Source organism: Scomber japonicus, chromosome 20 (assembly GCF_027409825.1).
Source record: "Scomber japonicus isolate fScoJap1 chromosome 20, fScoJap1.pri, whole genome shotgun sequence".
Taxonomy (NCBI): domain Eukaryota; kingdom Metazoa; phylum Chordata; class Actinopteri; order Scombriformes; family Scombridae; genus Scomber; species Scomber japonicus.
This window is the reverse complement of record NC_070597.1, coordinates 22,584,268-22,601,654: the sequence shown is the minus strand read 5'-3', so window position 1 is coordinate 22,601,654 and position 17,387 is coordinate 22,584,268. Positions and strand designations below refer to the sequence as shown.

General features: G+C 40.9%; 3 protein-coding genes across 4 annotated transcripts; 1 reads left to right on the top strand and 2 right to left on the bottom strand.

Annotated features, from left to right (window-relative positions):
- Nucleotides 1-854: 854 nt before the first annotated feature.
- On the bottom strand, nucleotides 855-8,362 carry narf (nuclear prelamin A recognition factor). 2 transcript variants are annotated; one of them, XM_053341672.1, is made up of 12 exons: nucleotides 8,045-8,362; nucleotides 7,305-7,377; nucleotides 7,142-7,207; nucleotides 6,934-7,062; nucleotides 6,702-6,834; nucleotides 6,209-6,343; nucleotides 5,375-5,493; nucleotides 3,996-4,125; nucleotides 3,576-3,648; nucleotides 2,935-3,072; nucleotides 2,676-2,833; nucleotides 855-2,556 (listed from the first exon to the last, which is right to left on the bottom strand). In XM_053341672.1, exons 2-12 carry the CDS (start codon nucleotides 7,359-7,361, stop codon nucleotides 2,309-2,311), a joined length of 1,386 nt encoding a protein of 461 aa, XP_053197647.1. In that variant the 5' UTR covers nucleotides 7,362-7,377; nucleotides 8,045-8,362; the 3' UTR covers nucleotides 855-2,308. The 2 variants fall into 2 exon arrangements, with proteins under 2 accessions (XP_053197647.1, XP_053197646.1); XM_053341671.1 differs by lacking the exon at nucleotides 8,045-8,362 and having other exon boundaries at nucleotides 7,305-8,011.
- A 468-nt stretch (nucleotides 8,363-8,830) lies between these two features.
- On the top strand, nucleotides 8,831-12,905 carry LOC128381207 (cytochrome b-245 chaperone 1 homolog). Its single transcript, XM_053341156.1, has 6 exons — nucleotides 8,831-9,050; nucleotides 10,186-10,273; nucleotides 10,396-10,437; nucleotides 10,560-10,730; nucleotides 10,828-10,972; nucleotides 12,308-12,905. The coding sequence occupies exons 2-6, from the start codon at nucleotides 10,186-10,188 to the stop codon at nucleotides 12,459-12,461; spliced, it is 600 nt and encodes a 199-aa protein (XP_053197131.1). The 5' UTR covers nucleotides 8,831-9,050; the 3' UTR covers nucleotides 12,462-12,905.
- A 424-nt stretch (nucleotides 12,906-13,329) lies between these two features.
- On the bottom strand, nucleotides 13,330-17,382 carry LOC128381205 (hexosaminidase D-like). Its single transcript, XM_053341154.1, is given in 13 exon segments — nucleotides 13,330-13,681; nucleotides 13,684-13,733; nucleotides 13,853-13,942; nucleotides 14,545-14,652; nucleotides 14,741-14,902; nucleotides 15,092-15,290; nucleotides 15,417-15,488; nucleotides 15,903-16,086; nucleotides 16,159-16,323; nucleotides 16,428-16,515; nucleotides 16,683-16,798; nucleotides 16,904-17,003; nucleotides 17,089-17,382. Coding segments are annotated over 12 exon segments (1,440 nt in total). The 5' UTR covers nucleotides 16,991-17,003; nucleotides 17,089-17,382; the 3' UTR covers nucleotides 13,330-13,562.
- Nucleotides 17,383-17,387: the final 5 nt, after the last annotated feature.

Here is a 17,387-nt window from a genome sequence, read left to right as displayed (position 1 = left end):
CAGTAGAGAAGACTGCACAAATGAACAACAAGGGACAGGAAATAAAGGTAAAATGAGAAGGCGGGAAATAAATCAGGGTCAAAGGTTGTGTGTTATCAATGGAACATAAACTATCGCCATAAACATCCACAGTAAACACTCATAAAAAGAGTAATTTTCCATCATAAAACTTATCAATGAATTCAGATGAAAGTTTAGTGGAAAGTGATACCAACCCATGTACTGCTGTGGATTCAATCTCAGGTCATTCCATGTAAAAAGGCCTAAAGAAAACAACAGGAATGAAGGGCTACAACTGTAAATATACTGCTGTTATAAAATGTCATTTATAACAAACCATACTTTAAAAAGATGGTTCCCATCACAGGAATGAAACATATCAGGTAAACTCAGAATCCTCCTCTGGGTAAGTCCCACTATAACCCATCATATCTGAATGTTTCTACAAAATATAAAGTACAGGATGTGATGTTGGCTAGTGTTAAAAAAATCTCTCTCTCTCTAATGTTCCTTATGATCATTCTCCAAACAGATCACGGCTCTCCAGCAGCTGCATATAGGTCAACTCAAATCAGTGTATGGTCCAAGATACTAATCAGACTAAACAGGGTCATAAATCAGATTTCATCCATAACCAGGTTAATGTATTGATAATAACTGGCTGATATGGCTTTAAATATGATAAACAAGCATAAACAAGGTCATAAATTTTCATTATTTTCATGTCATTATTTAGTTTGACAGTTTTTCATTGCAAATTAGTTAAAATTGTTATTGTCATTATTTTATGTTGACTTCAGAACAACTGGAAACCACTGTGCAGAGGTTGATGCATATACACATAACTACAGATTTATTTTTTTAATTGTCAATTCATCATTTTGTTAAAAACATAACAAAACTGAAAACTCCCAGAAACCCCAATTGCTTGTTGGGTATCCCAGAGCCAAAATATGCAATTTATAATAGTTGATCAGTTTTCTGTTGATCAGCTTATCAATCGTTTTGGCACTGGTGGGTGAAAATGAGCCTTTAAACTGTCAGTTCACCATCAAAAGACTTTCTCACTTACCTCCAGTGATATCTAAACATGCAGGAACTCACAGCATTGGAAACATTACATACATACTAAATGCAACCTTTCACAAATTCACAGTTCAAATGAAATCAGGGGACTAGAAACAAACCCACACATCTACTGACTGATCATCACAATGAAAAGCTGTTTTGAATGTTGATTTTAATGAGTTTCTTCTGAAATTCAGGCTGCTGTTTTTGACTTGCACGTCATCCTTTAACTGGAAAGGTTTAGACATTACACGTTCACATATTAACAAAGTCATTCACTTTGCAGACGGTCAATGAAGGCCAATGATACGACAGCGCTCACTGCTTTGTCACAATAGTTTAGTGCTCAACATGTATGACATGTATGTTTTGATCTTGTAAAATAAAGAATGCAAACAACATATAACTTAAAAATACTATTCCTGGTTGTCTTTGAGGAATGGAATCAAAAGACTTAAAGCAATAAGACAAATGAAAATATGTACCAATAATAAAATACTCACTCTGATTCTTCACTGGGACGGATAAACACTGAGCCGGTAATAAGCTTACGTCATTTGATAAGTCTGAACTTTCAACCTCAGTTTCGTTTTTGACTGTTACACAATCACACTGTTGCATAGTCCTCAAAGCAAGACCTGTCCCTGTGTGATACCACATTGGTTTGTCTTTGAGCAAGGAACAGTGGACACAACTTTGACACAAAACAAAAAAACAGCATGTTACATGTTGGGACAGTTTGGATTTGGAATACATTAGATTCCTCCAGTGTGCATTAAGTATCCACAAGTTCAGATCACCTAAAAAGTTATTTTTTTTAGTGGTTTATTGCTCTTTAAACTGGCCATGATAAACAGTTTATGCTTGTGACACACTTCCTCAAATCAGGATGATATAGATCCTGTACACCTGCTACCTTAATTGTGTCTGTCCTCATTAGCATCATAAAAAGTCTGTTCTTCTAGACTGACTCCTTCCTCAGGCCCATATATGGAATATGGGCTCCACCACTTTTTCAATCTACAGATGTCACCCCCTTGTGGCCAAATGGAAGAATTGCACCCACTGACACTTCAGTTGTCACTCAGTGGTCTGTAGAGCATCGTGGTCCTCTACTTGTCCTTCATGGTGCCAGCAGGAACGATGAAATGTGGTCCGAGCAGAATCAGGAGCCAAGCGGAGGCTTCTTTTATTCCCGCCTCTATCAAGTCTTAAAACTAAAATCTGTTGTCCTTCTCTCTCACCACTGCATGTGTGGGGGCTGTGTGTGGGTCTGAGTCTGACTCTTGTACTGGGTGTGCAGCAGTGTGCTGGCCTGTGGGGAGTCCTGGCCCTGCAGCCAGTCTTGATAAAGGGTGTGCATGGTGGGGTTGACCTCTGGGAGAGAGACCGGCATGCTGGTGTAGGCCTCCTCCATCTGCTGCACCAGGGTTTTATCCGTCCGTCCTCCCGCCTCGCTCTCTGCCTGTCCGCGACCGCTCAAGCACCCTGAGAGAGACACACATGGACACATAAGTGAACTGAAGGCATGAACACGGACAGATTTCCACTGATGGGAGACATTTCAGATTAGAAAAGACATGAGAAAATGACTGTGATGATGTTACCTCCTGGGCAGGACAGCACCTCCACCAGCTGGTAAGGCACACGTCCTTTCCTCATGCGGTGAACGAGAGTCTGGATGTTTCTGAAACCGTAGACGGCGGCAAACTGCAGCAGCGTTTCCCCGTCCCGCTCCAGGGTCACTTCCTGGAAGTCGCGGTTCCTACAAAACCAACATGAGACAGGTGAGTAAAAGAGAAAAAAAATAGGGTGATATGGATGTTGGAAGTTGCTTGGATGCTGTATAGTCTCAGTGTCTCTCACTTGAGGGTTTTGTATGTGATCTCTTGGACGTCCAGACCAAAGAGCTCTTTGGCAGCGTGTTTGAACACGTGTTCCAGGAAGCCTTCTGAACCGCGGCCCTCGTGCCTCACCAGAGCTGCATCCCCTGCCTCTCCCAGCCTGCAGAGACAACCACAACAGCTGTTTAGAGGACGGATTAAATAAGAGGAGACAATTTAAGTATCAGAAATTTATAAACTTCTTGCAATGTATTATATATACACAGCTGTAGTTTTTTATGTGCAGTACCAAATATGATCAATACATGCAAAGTTGTCCTTTCTACATAAACTGAATAATGAAGCTTCTTACGGTCTATTGCTTCACTGTTAGCCATTGAGCTTGCTGACTCAAACTACAACTAAGGATCATTTTCATTATCTATTAATCTGTCAACAAGTTTCATGATAAATCATTAATTTAAAAAGTGACATTCAGTATCTAACAAATGTTTGACCCTTTTTCTGGAAAATGACTCAAACTGTTGATCCATTATAAAAAGACTTTCTGCTTGATTTTCGACTCGTTAAATCTCTTTTGATAATTACACCCTTTCTTGTCCTCATAGATCTAATTTTTCATACGATACCTCATGATTGCAGAAATGGTCTTTTACTACTCACACGTGGTCCAACGGAACTGAGTCCAGCTTCTCCACTGAAACCTTCCTCTGCTCCATCAGGTAGTAGATCTCCCCTGAACCATGAAACATCACTGTTACCGTCACATCTCCACATCATTATCAACTTTATTGGCTAGTCCAGCTTGTTGGCTTTGATTATGAGCTTCAATTAATACAAATTACACAAGCTATCATATCCAAAAGACTCATTTTCTAACTTTATTTTAACATGAAGAGACCCTCTATGTACAGGAACGTGGAGGTTCTCTGCCTGGTTGGAAATGATTCGTAATGAGTATCTTCCTACACTATGACACCTCAGGGCAGTAAAAGTTACCAATGGGTCAAAATGAACTCAAATAAGTATTAGCATGTCTATTAAGCACAGGGAATCAGTGCATCAAGATAAAGAGGACTGAACCTGAGGTGAGGACACAGTCCACATCCCTGCTCTCCAGCAGACTGTTGTAAAACTCCTCTCTGACCGCCTCCAGCTTCTTATCAAAGCAAGGAGCCACCACCACATGATAGACTTTCTCTGGACTCAGCTTCTGCAAGGTAGGAGGAAAAACAACATGACGTGGCAGATCTTGTGCAGAACCTTGTGTATTGTTTTGGATGACTGAGTATTGAGTATCGGTTCATTACGGTTGTTTGCAGTCCTAATGTTGCTAGCAAGTGTTTTCATGTCTGTTTGTTGTGTATCTTTTAAAGTTCGTCAGGCATGAGAGTGTTTTAACAGCTGTGTTAAACCTGCAAAGGTTTCTAAAGGTTTTCCTGGAATGGACCCCATAAATTCACAATGAGTGAGAACAAGTCCAAAGGGTCTTGCACCTGTAGACATGGACATGGACCATGGACTAAATCAGTTGTCAACCAGCCAAGTAACACTGCTGTCTGACAAATGCTGACCGCAAGAGAAAATGATGTTGACAGTTTCCCAGAACCTGACAGCAGAGTACGTCAGTGTGTGACTGATACACCAACTACGTAAACAGAGATTTTATATTTTTTCAATGGCAGAATTGAACTACTTTAAAAAACTTGTACCGTCAACAGATTTGGACTTCTTGTTAGAGGACAATGTTCACTCAAGTGTCAGAGACTCCTGTTATAATTGTACTCTACCACAACACTGAGTGCGGTGTGGCTGATGTGTTATTAAAATCCACCACACCACCACACCACCACACCACCTCACCACCTGACAGCTGTGACAGTGTCTGACTTGTCTCTGGAGATCTGCTGGTCAGGATGCAGAGACAGAGTTCTGCTACTGAACGAATCAAATGACGGTAAACTAGTCAATCATATGGTGCAGGAGAGATGTTTGGAAATTGGAAGCTAATGCTGGTCCCAGTGCTCGTCCAGTGCACTCAGTTAATGTGATTAGTTTTGTCTGCAGGCTGCTCGGTCTCAATGGTGAACTGAAACTATACAGATGTGAAATAGCATTACATTTAGCTCTGATGATAATTTGTGATGTCGTCGTCTGTGCCAGGTGTAAGCTTGGAGAGGACCATGTGTATCAGTCCACAGCTAATCTCACATACCAGTCAGTCTGATCATTTTTGTGCACATTCATGACTTGTTCAAGGACCTCTACACACTTCTGTCTTTTCAGCAGTCCTCGCCATTTTATGACAGCTTTATGACATCTGTGTAGAAACTGACTAGGCTAAAAAAAGCAACGTGTATGTGCTGGCCACGCTTTGGCCTTTGGCGTGGCTCAAAAATAACAGTGCTGCTGTAGAACTGGAGACCTTTGACTGTGAGAGGTGAAGTACAATAAATTCTCACCTGCTGTTTAGTGAAGAAGTCTTTGACCAGGCAGCCCATGATCTGCTGGGGAGACCTGGCTGAGCAGATATGAGGGGTGACCAAACTTCCCAGTACACGCTCTGCATAGCGGATCCACCCTTTACACACACACACACACACACACACACACACACACACACACACACACACACACACACACACACACACACACACACACACACACACACACACACACTTATATTGTTAGAGGAACATCTGGTTTATTGCGTCCCAATTTCAAATGTTTACAACAAGAGAGTGTATATTAGTAAGGTTAAATTTACATGGATAGAAAAGCGCACTCACACACAAAATAACAACATTTATACACAGCATGTGTAATTGGCTGTTGCCAAATTTAAAACCTATCCATAGAATTTAAATAGCTCAAACAGAGAATCAGCACAGAAAACTATAAATAAAGCATTTTTAGCAGATTCCTGTAAAAAAAGACACATTTGTCAAACATATGGATAACTAAATACTTTCCTGACATTTATTGCAATTCACCTGAACACACTTCCTAAACACTGAATGAACTCATGGATGTTAATGATAAGTGAAAAGAAGAGAGGTCAAGATAGTTTGTAACTCTGTACCTTCATATCTCTGATGAAGGGAGTGGTGGAAAAAGAGCTTTCTATCTATCCCCACCAGCACTCCAGTGCTATCTTTACTTCTAAAACAAGCTCTGTTGACCTGACAAGCAGCAGCTTTGAGTGGAGGGTAGTTCAGCTGGCTAGAAAATTAGTCTGGCAGATGGGTAATGAAAAGAAAAAGAGAACAGGTGGAAGGAAGAAGAAGGCTTTTTACCTGGGCAGGAGGAGGTAAACATGGGCATGGCGTGGGAGTCATGGTGTCTCCTGCGATACCTCTGGATGAACTCCTTTTGAGACTCCAAGATGCTAAAACCTGCCGCCAGAGTGGTGTCAAACACATATTGCACTCCTGCAAGAGGAAAGAGAAACGGTGACATAAGTAATGGGGGAGAAATTTCGCGCATCTGTGATAGATACCAATGAGTAGGTGGCAGTTTCTCCACACCAGCGATATAGGAATGTATCTAAAGATGGCCGATAGACAAATTAAAGAGGTTTATATGAGAAAATGTGAATTAAGATCAATTGTACGTAATAAAAGCAGGAGGAAATCGGGTCAAATTCTGACTTGAAAAAGTAGGATATTGCTTATTCCTCGATCTGATCTGGATAAATCTCAACTTCATGATGTCTCCACATACACTCAAAAACAACCTTCATGACCTCTAACAGATGAATGCACTTTAATACTTCTTCCTGAAACTCACCCAGGCTCTTGAGGAAGCTGCAGAGTTTGTGGGCGGCCTCATTGACGTCCAGACCCAACTTCACAGCAAAGTAAGGAAGAGACTGTGGACACACCGACGCCACCAGCACCTTGTGCTTCGTTACGTCACATTTCTGACGGGGGCGGATAAAAAAATAAAGTAAGTTATTTTTCTCAAAGTGCAACAAGACAAACTCCCTGACTTCCTCAGGTTGACTGAGCGTGCATCGCACCTTGTTGAGTGCTAGAACTCGCTCCACTTCCTCCAGGCTCTGCTGAGAGATCTTCAGGCTCTCCTCCTCTGACAGACAGCCATCACAGGACAGGCAAGCACTCAGCAGCAGCTGCGGTCCTTCATTCACCTGAGGGAATGGAGACGTGAGTGTTAGGTGATCCTAATGAAGATTGATTTTGAAGATCAATGGAGTAAACAGCCATTACCTGTCCATTGACTTCATCCCCTTCCTGTTGTGAGCCGGCACCATCATCAGTCTGTTTCTTGTTGCACTGTGAGTAGATTAAAAAAAAAATAAAAAAATTAAGCATTGGTGTATATGGTTTTTTCCACAACATCACAGTAATAACAATAATAACAGAAATTCACCTGTTTGGTGCAGTTCTCACACTTCTCCTTGAGCTTCCCTATGTTGACCTCTGACATTTTCCTCGGTTGGTGTCTGTACATAGTGGATGACAAACACAAGACAGCATCAGCACCTCCTCACATCGCTTGTTCCCTCTGCAGCACCGGCATGATGACTAGCTTGCAGCATGCAGCTGTGTCACTGCTTTGCCAACTCCACCCTCCTCTGACTGTCCTCCAACGTCCTATCACAAGCAGCCCGCTTATCATAAACACACCAGCCTCATGCTAGGAAGGAGGGAGGCTGTCATTAAAAATCCAATGGCTGACGTTAATTATAGACACAATAATGACAATGAGAACTGTATTGAAACACTAAACAGCCACAAAGCCCATTACATCACATCATGTTTGTATAAGGAGGAGGGGGATGGGGGGGTAAGTGTGGCTAGAGGTTATAATACTGTAAAAAACACACCAATAGTTTAAACAGCATATATTCGTCTCCAATGGTGTAAAAGCCTCCTGTGGTGAACATTTGATCACTGCTGTCTATAATTACAGTCCCGTGTGTGTTACGTTAATGAGCTAACTGTTACGTAGGATTTTATGAGCTATAACTACGTGATTTAAAACTATGCTAGTGCGCTACAGGCCTTTTCTCTTTAGTTAGCTGTGAATAGAATTACTCAGTTCGCTTTAAATGTTTAACTGACAGTCCCTGTGGTTAAATTACAAAGTTGAATTTTGAGTTAACTCACCGGACGGTTTGTATTTCTCTGCTCTTTCAGACAAAGACATGTAAAACATGTAGAGGACAGTCAGTCAGAGCAGGTGAAACCCAGCAAGCTAACCTAAGTTACTCAGCACTCTTTCAGTTCCCGCTCAAGTCCCCTGTGGACGGCGTCACTGCAACTATCCTCCGCTACTACTTCATAGTCTACAGAGAACAGCGCTTTCAAAGCTGGGGCTTTTAGTATTGAAACCAGTCATTTCTACGTTTTTTAGTTATGTATGTATGTCCGACTCCATTGTGTTGTGGACCCCGGTGAATCCACACGCATGCGCATATAGGTGGCGTTCTGTTCCCCCCCACCCGCATTCTTCGAAGACCCGCCCTACTGCAAGCGAAAAGACGAGTCCTATAGGGCTCTGCGAGGAGCCAACGAATATTACCCAATCAGAGGCAGAGTAGGGCCGAATGCGGGGAAAGAACGCTCCAGAAGCGTTGACTTCAGTTAAAAATCATTGACTTAAGTAAAAAAAAAGAAGCCCTTTTAAAACCCTTAAAACAATTATTTACACTTTGTCACTGCATGAAAATTAATACATTGTATATTTACAGGGTTAAATATCCCGCATGAAGTTGATATTAGTTTTTCAGAGAATGTGTGAAATCAAGAAGAAAACGTGGTTATTGTCGTAACGGCCTACTTCCGGCCTACTTCCGTACATCTTTAATTTAGCACACAGCTGTTATGAAAAACGGAAAGTCCTCTTACGTAATAAACAGACAACGCTGCGAAATTGATTTTTTTTACCTCTTCACCTAGCGCCTTTTGAGCTTTTATTTCGAAGGCGGTCTGAAAATGTGCTCCTCCAATCAGAGCAGGGGCATCCAGGAAGGAAGTATCCCCCATTCATGACAGTTGTTGCAATAATATGAACAGAACTTCCTTATAACTCACTGCACGTGTTTCTTCGTACAAATTCTCTTTTTCTACATTTCCTATACGAAGACTTTGCAGTAAGACCAACAAGTTTAAGGTAAGTGTCTCCAAATGGTCTCCTATGGGTTATATTTACTCAGTCCTGGTGAGACAGTGGTGTGTCTCCTCCCATCAGTAACAACAACAGTGGCATCCTGTTGTGCGTCCAGCAGAAATTAAAGGCTTAGTTCACCAAAATCACTAAAGAGAATGTGTTTTTTCTCTGTCTTTCCTCTAGTGATATCAGGGCGTGGGTTTTTATTATTGAGGTAATTGGTCACTCTGGTTGATCCAAAGAACACTGTGTTAACATTGTATAGTTTTGGGACTATTTCCTTGGTAGAAGATGGTCCCAGTGTAAGATGTTGTCAGCAAGGTGTGGCAGATCATCTTGTGTAAAAAGGACATTGTTTCTGGATTAACCTGTTAGGTGAAAACTACTACTGACCCCACATTTTTTTATGTTAGACCATTGATTAGGCCCAGATTTGCTGTTGACAATTGATTTAAACATTTAGAAATATGCAGTATACAGAATAAGCACAAAATTGAAATAATATTTTTGTTTTAAATAAGGAAAAAAACATACATATAAGTGGTCATATGTATTAGCTGTCCCACATATGTAAAATTGGAGTTATATACATTTTCATGTATAGACACACATGCACTCTATATAATGACATACAAACATACCCAAGTATACAAAACAAAAGCTAATCCTACTAAAATGCATTGTACTCACCACTCCCCACTTTCTCCCCACCCCTGGATGAGAGAAAATAATTCCAATCCTTCTTATGTGTATGTATAGATATATATTTACGTAAGATATACTGTATTTTAGCACAAGTAGCCTATGCAACAAAACAGGTCTGAAAACTAGAATTAGATACAATCCCTGTCTCTTCAACACACACATACACAGTTAGACCACAACTTCCCCATATTTTATTTGAGAGCACCTCTCTTGTGTTGATGTCTCAAATGAACCAAAATTATCTGCATGGTACTACCACAGATAAGTGAGAACATTTATTTTGTTGTAATTTGGGTGAATTGATCCTTTTAATGTAGCAATTATATAAGCATCAGGTAACCTTGGCTTTTATTTATCAGCAGTAATCTGATATCTGTCTGACAGGTAAATATATAAAGTGCTAGATTCACTCACATTTCTGCCTTCTGTGCAGATGGGTTACATGACAGTAGAGGTGAACACCTCCACCTTGCTCCACCTGAAGAGAGCCCCTGGCATTCGCTCCTGGTCTCTTCTTGTCGGTAAGTGTGTGTATATCTGTGTGGCTGCTGCTCATACCACATATACCACTTAATGTGAAATGAGTCTATCTCCTCTCTCCTTGTGTTATCTCCAAAATGATACGCTTCTTTTTTAATTTCAGGTATAGCTTCTATTGGGTTGGCAGCTGCATACTACAGCTCAGGTACACAAAGTGAATGTTCATAATCTGTTAACCAATTTGCATCTTTCCATTGACATAACGGTCCATATTTGCATACTGCACTGCATCTCATACCACTTCTCCTTTTGATTTCCACTTCACAGACAGCATCTTATGGAAGCTTTTCTACGTTACTGGCTGTCTCTTTGTGGCCATGCAGAACATGGAGGAATGGGAGGAGGCTGTGTTTGACAAAACCAAGAACTTGATCGAGCTCAAGACCATAAGCTTGTACACTTTAATCCTGACATTAAGACGGAAGGGCCAAGAGAAAAGTCAGTGACAGAGATTGGGTTAGCACAGTTCAGTTGTCCATATTAAATGATCTGAGAGGTCAGAATCTTATGTTTTTTGTCCTCTTTCTCTCTCAAGTTGTGTTGGACCTGACACATCTACGTGATATCTCCGTCCAGGAAGAGAGGGTGCGTTATTTGGGGAAAGGCTATGTGCTGGTGTTGCGGCTGGCTACAGGGTTCTCCTACCCCCTCACTCAGAATGCCACGCTGGGAGGACGCAGGTAGATATCTGCTGCTGCTGACAGTACCAACCTATAATACATAATGTAATACATAACCTTCAAGTTTTTAGTTATATCAAATGCTTCTTGAGACTGTTTCACGCTTGCGTTTTTTCAACAAGTCTCTTTATGTAGCAGTTGTCATTGTTACATCAGGCTCCATCTCTCCTTCGTGGGATCCAAATGATGTTCCAACAAACATAAGAGATAAATGAATGCAGGTTTAAGAGTGCTGCTTTTCATTTATTTGGATCCCTTTCCGTTGTCACATTAGTAATCAGCAGTAATCAGCAAGTGAAAAGAAACAAAAGACAGGAAGGAAAGGCATTTGCATTCAGACAGGAACCACGGCAATCTTTGTAATGGGGAAGATGGCTCTTAGACTGTCAAACGTCAATGTTAACTGAGAAGGGCCACAACAGGAGGTGGTACTTAAGCAATAGTTAAAATCATCAGGGGGCAGGAAAGATTAAGGTTCTGTTCTCAGACGTCATTTGATTATCAAGTCTTTACGCAAACCTAATGTGTGTTTATTTCTTCCTCGTATAGCAGGCTAAAGGGATTTTGAAGCAGTTGTTTTACTTAGTTTTAGTTTGTTTTGTGAATTACTGATTTCTTTCTTTCCCTGTGGAATAAATAATAACAAAACATAATAACATCATCCCAAAAAAATGTGTTTTCTGTATATATCTCTTATTGGTAGGGCTGGGTATTGGTACTCGATGCGTTTAAGCTATGAACTGAAATGAATTGATACCAAGTAGTATTGAAATGTTTGCTGTCAAACAGTACCTGCAATCGATCCTTTTTGCAACCAGAGCTACAAAAAATAATCATTTGTATGGACTTGCTCACAGCCAATCAACGCAAGCGTTCTTCGATTTAAGGCAACATGTGATTGGTTCACTGCCACTATAGCTACAACTCGTCTATGGTGGTGAAGTCGTGGTGAATTTGAGTTAGCACGCTTAGCAGTTCAACAGCCAAGATGCCACCTAAACACTCTAAAGTGTGTCTACACTACATGCATGTTACACCTGATAAAAGCAAGTGCACAAAATGTGGAATGGGTATCTAATGAAGTACTCAATTGGTATCAGTATCACTTTAACGGTATGTGGAATGGTACTGGTATCGTCATTTTTTAAAAGATACCCAGCCCTTGTTAGTGACCAAATTCTTTGGTATTGGCCCAGCATTTCACGATCGGTGCATCCCTATCAATTATTAAAGCCAAACACTAGTTCGAAGCAAAAAAGCAAAATAAATATACATGGTGCAAATAACACAAGATAATATTCCTGTTGTCCTTTTATGCCATCTGTCTCCTGTCAGCGATGTGGAAGCTATATCTGTACTGCTGAAGCGCTTCCTGGGACTGGAGGAGCTGCAGCGACGCCAGCAGCAGGAGGAAGAGGCAGAGTATGGAGAGGACGAAGTCGATTCTATGGATAGCAGTGGTTCAGAGGGTGAAGCAGGCGAACTCTGATCTCTGTGTGACCCTCAGTCATACTGTAACTTTGAGTGGATGGAGTTGGGGCATTGGGGCATTGCTAAAACATGACTGAGAGTACAGTTTCTGCAATGCCTTCATTTACATGGTATACTTCAAGCATGTGCATGTAAAACCAAGGATGACACCTCCTTCTGTGTCTCCTTACAGACTTCTACCCTCTGTGATATGTCAGGTAGCCTTGGGAGACTACATTTTTATTTAATTTTCATGTCATCTGCAACAAAACATCATCCGATTATGTGTTTTACCATGCAAATGTTTCATAGATTAATCAGTTTTCTTAAAAAGAAGGTTCCAGGCAACATGTTGAGACTTTTTCCTGCGTTGTACTGTATATATAGCTTTCTCTAAATGTATATCATGTCTTACCTTTTATTGACCTAATTACTGTTTGAGAATACACTCCAGACTTACAGATTTACCGTGCCTTCCTACTGAACTCTAATAAGTGTTTATGTGTTTAGCCCTATGACAATAGAAAGTGCTTTTCCCACCATTTCATAGACCACCCGTTGGATAATCACCTTTTGCATGTTTATTCATACGCAGAAGGCAATCCGGGTGAAAGCATGTGCAAACTGTAATCAAGCATGAGGGATTTTCATGGCGTATTCAAGAGTGAATTATGTGTGAAATGCTTTGGCCTATTGCTGTTCTGTTTTTTAAAACATTTATATACTTCTTGTGAACCAAAGATTGAATCTCAGGCAAACCATTTGGTGCTTCGGTCAAACTTCTATGTAGTTTTTTTTCTGTCTGCAAAGTGTATTAAATCAGGTTGTGTCAGTATTGGCTGATAATGTTAAATGTCGGTGAATGCTGCTTGAAAAGAAAATCAGAGTTTTTTTTTGGTTAACTGTTGGATTTAATTATTTTTGTTTACTTTGATACATTTGCAGGAATCATATAAAACAGTTTTGTATGTAAACCCCAACTCAACTCATCTTCCTTTCTTTGCTACAATTAGTACATACATTCGTTAGCTTATTGAAATCACACAATTTCACATTAAAACATCAGTGTTTTCAGAAAGTCATCAAAAAAGCACTTAGATTCTTGATCTGGCAAACTTTTCTATGGCACCATCTCCTTCACACAGGCTGCAATTTCATCTATAATCCTCTGCAGAGGAGCCATTACAGGGCTAACATGCTCTTCTATCCACTCCTGGGCTGTTGAATCTGGGTAAAGTTGGACATCTCTCCTCTCACTTCCTCCCCCTTCTGTTGCAACATTGTCAAATACCTGAGGAGATCAGATGAGGTTTCTTTAAGAAGCTAAATTGGGGGTTTTGAACAAATTCACTTGCAAAGAACAGATGTTGAGCAGAAAGAGTAGCTGTAATGTAAGAAACAAATGCTCACATTGATGCTTCACTGTGAATCTGCATGGTGATGAGAGGGGTTACCATCTTCCTCTGTCTTTGGTAGGGGCTGAACCATCCTCTTACAAACCTACAGTAACATACAGAGGTATTCAGCTATGTTTGAAATTTAAGAAAAGTTGTGTCCATTTTGGAAAATGTGCTTATTTGCTTTCTTGCTGAGAGTTAGCTGAGAAGATTAACATCACTCTTATGTCTGTACAGTAAATATAAAACTATAGCTAGCAGCTGACTAGCCTAGCTTAGCAGAAAGACTGAAAACACATTCTGCCTACCAGCCTCTCTAAAGCTTACAGTGCAACCTCATGGTGCTGACAAGACTCAAAGAAGTCACTGCACCTGGCCAAAAAGTAGTCTAGCACATAACCCCCTTTGGTTTTTGTACATATTAAACAAACAAAATATCATGTGTTATTTATAGAGATTAGAAGTGCTTGTAGGTTTATTTTATTGCCTTCAGACAGAGCCTAGTTAGCTGTTTCCTTGTGCTTACAGTCTTTATGCTAAGCTAAGATAATCACCTCCTGGCTCTAGCTTCATAGTTACACACTGATGTGACAATGGTATCAATGTTCTCATCTAACTCTCTACAAAAAAAGCAAGTGTATTACCCAGATTGTTTAACTGATCCTTTAAAGTAGGTACATATTAGGATTGCTGCCAACAACTTACATGTTGTTTTCAAAAAATCTTATGTCATCTGAGTTAAGGAGTGAATTAAGCTCCACAATTAACTCAGCCAGCCTTCTTCCTGGGAACAGCAAGGTACCATCAGCAGCGCTAAAGGTCACATGAAACAAAATCCTGTTAACTTAGAGATACATACTGTATGTGTCTGTTTTGTTCATAAAACAGTACCGGGCCTCACCTTCCCATTTCCTCTACCTCCATAGAGGAGACACCCAGCGTCTCTGTCACTTTGCTTTGAGCCTCAGCACTTAACTGGCCATGGATGAGAGTTTGGAGACAGGCTGCCAGTGATGGAAGAGCCACGGGTATCAGCTCACACAGTACTGACAGGTGGTCATACCTGGCAATGAGAAAATAATGGACCATGTTAACAACTGACTGACTAACACTGAATCCAGATTCTTGAACTGCAAAAAAGAGGTTTTTCTACCTTCTAGGCTCCCATTACCACATACCTGCACCCAGTAATGTGTGTTAGTTTGTCTAATAACACATATGAAGACATGGAAAAACATCCTCTGAGTCTTACCTTTGCCAGCCTGTGATGGCGATGCCCTTCAGGTTAATGCCAGCAGATAAAGAAGCTGCCACGTTCAGCCACTGCAAATGGTTCTCTAAGTGTCTCTGTGTACTGGTTATGTTGGTGTAAACACTAGTGGAACCTTTGAAAGAGCTGGCTGCCCACAGGTCTGACATACCGGCACTGCAGTATTTCTCCAGCAGAGACACTGGACAAGATAGATACAGTACACGTCACGATTATGTTACAGAGATGCAGCTTCAGACTTAGACAATGGAGATGTTGCTGGAGATGTTCTTTTTGTAGATTGATTTCCATCATACACAGTTCCTACCAGTTTTGTCCACCTCCAGATTAGGTGTGTAGTCCCACAGCATAGGTTGGACGAGTCCTACCAGACCACTAGCTGTCACATGGATAACAAAACAGAAGACGGAATGAAAACTGTTAAATCAGAAGACATCCGAATTTACCAAAACGCAACATGCATAAGGACATTAGGCCAGTTGAGCTAGTATCATCTTTTGAATCTCTTTGTTAAACTTTTTTTATAATGTGTACTTTTTCTTTAAATTCTCTCTTCATTTTGTGTTCTAATACTGGGATTATCATTATTTTTCTTTTTATACATATTTATGTAAGGAATCCTTGAGCAATCCATTTTTATAATATTTCTGTTGTGTAAGTAAATCTAAAACTGGTGTATGACTTTTATTATTGTAGTTTTAGCTCCATCTACCGTTACTATCCACCCATCTGAACTGTAAACATATATGATATAATTTGAAAAGTAAATTGAAGAACTCTATTTCCTTCTCACCTTTCAGCGTGTCCTGGCTCATGCCTCTCATCATATCATCCCACATTATGACAGTCATATGAGGCCATGTATCCTTTATAGCCTTGGCCACCTTGGTCACATGACTCAGGAAAAGTTGCTCCACTGTGCGTCCAGGTGAAGCCAACCACTGTTTGGACTCCTCACCCTCACCCAACATGTACACCTTGGGGAATGAGAGAATTAGTGATGCTATAATACTAAAAACACAACTAATCATTAGTAGACTAGTCTTTACCTCATCTGCTCCTATGTGCAGCGTGTTTAGACCTGGATGCAGCTCCACCACCTGCCTCAGCATCTCTATCACCAGCCTCACCCCCTCCTCTTTGTGGGGATTCAAGGTGCCGACACAGTGAGCCAACTCCCTCAGGCTCCACATGGGTCGGTGCTTCAACACGAACTACAACAGAGAGCATTGCACTGCACTGATCTCCATCTAAAAATAGAGTGTTTGTAACTTTTACAAACAGTTATAAACACGAGGGATTGGGATGTTTGCCCCACCTCCATGTGGCCAAAAGTCTGCACGAGTGGGATGACCTCCATGCCTTTACATTTGGCAACTTCCTGTATGGATAATATCTCCTCCTTGCTGCAAACAGAACATACCATATACAGACACAACTTACTGAAGTTAACAAAGGAATCTTTATGGAACATACATCTGATCTTTGTCCCACTAAGGAAGAATAACAGTTTTATTACAGCTTCTAACGATAAGGAATAAACATGATCTGGTGTTTATATCCCGAACTGCACCTGTAAGCCGGCTGCACTGTGGCCTGCAGCAGCTTCAGCTCCCCCTCATAAGGAAACATGTCCTCATACTCCACCAGCAGGCCATCGGCTCCCAGCTGGGAGAGCAAATCGATCAGCTGAGGAAAGGGAAACACACATTAGTGGACAGCAAACATGAATATCTTTAAACACAGACTTTAAACATGTGCTGCAGCAGATCACAGATGCAGCTGTCCTCTTACCTTGTGAAGGTATTCTACTCTTGGAGGGGCACCTTTTAAATCCAGGTGAACCAATTTCTTTCCCTTAGGCCAAGGTGGGCAGTTCATTCTGCCCTGCAGACTGTGAGCATAAATAAAAACTCCACATAAGAAACAAGTGTGTGTTAATGTTTGTGAATGCACCATGGATCAGTTGTTTGACTCACCACAAAGTAGACACCAAGAACCAGTGGAATGATACTACAGAGGAATGACTGAGAGGAGGATGTTGTTGTCGCCTATCACCTATTCTCCGCCTCTACGATCGCCAAAATATAGTGTAGGTAATCGATTATTTCTGTCTAAGCACACAGAGCAATGGATGGAAGAATGCATGCCACAATCCATGACGCTACATGCGTTATGTTTAACCTTTGTGTAGTTTAGTTAAAGAGCATCAAGTACAGCATTATATGACGACACCCTACACTGTACCCTACATTTGTACGTGCAGCGTGTACCTGGA

Excerpts from the sequence above, each read along its gene's own strand:
- narf (XM_053341671.1), bottom strand. The coding sequence starts at position 7,385 with ATGTACAGACACCAACCGAGGAAAATGTCAGAGGTCAACATAGGGAAG. Across the intron at positions 7,208-7,304 it reads GTGAGAACTGCACCAAACAG|TGCAACAAGAAACAGACTGA; the intron begins GTGAATTTCTGT and ends ATCTACTCACAG. Across the intron at positions 3,073-3,575 it reads TCAGTTCCGTTGGACCACGT|GCTGGGAGAGGCAGGGGATG; the intron begins GTGAGTAGTAAA and ends TTGTCTCTGCAG.
- LOC128381207 (XM_053341156.1), top strand. The coding sequence starts at position 10,186 with ATGGGTTACATGACAGTAGAGGTGAACACCTCCACCTTGCTCCACCTG. Across the intron at positions 10,274-10,395 it reads CTCCTGGTCTCTTCTTGTCG|GTATAGCTTCTATTGGGTTG; the intron begins GTAAGTGTGTGT and ends TTTTAATTTCAG. Across the intron at positions 10,973-12,307 it reads GCCACGCTGGGAGGACGCAG|CGATGTGGAAGCTATATCTG; the intron begins GTAGATATCTGC and ends GTCTCCTGTCAG.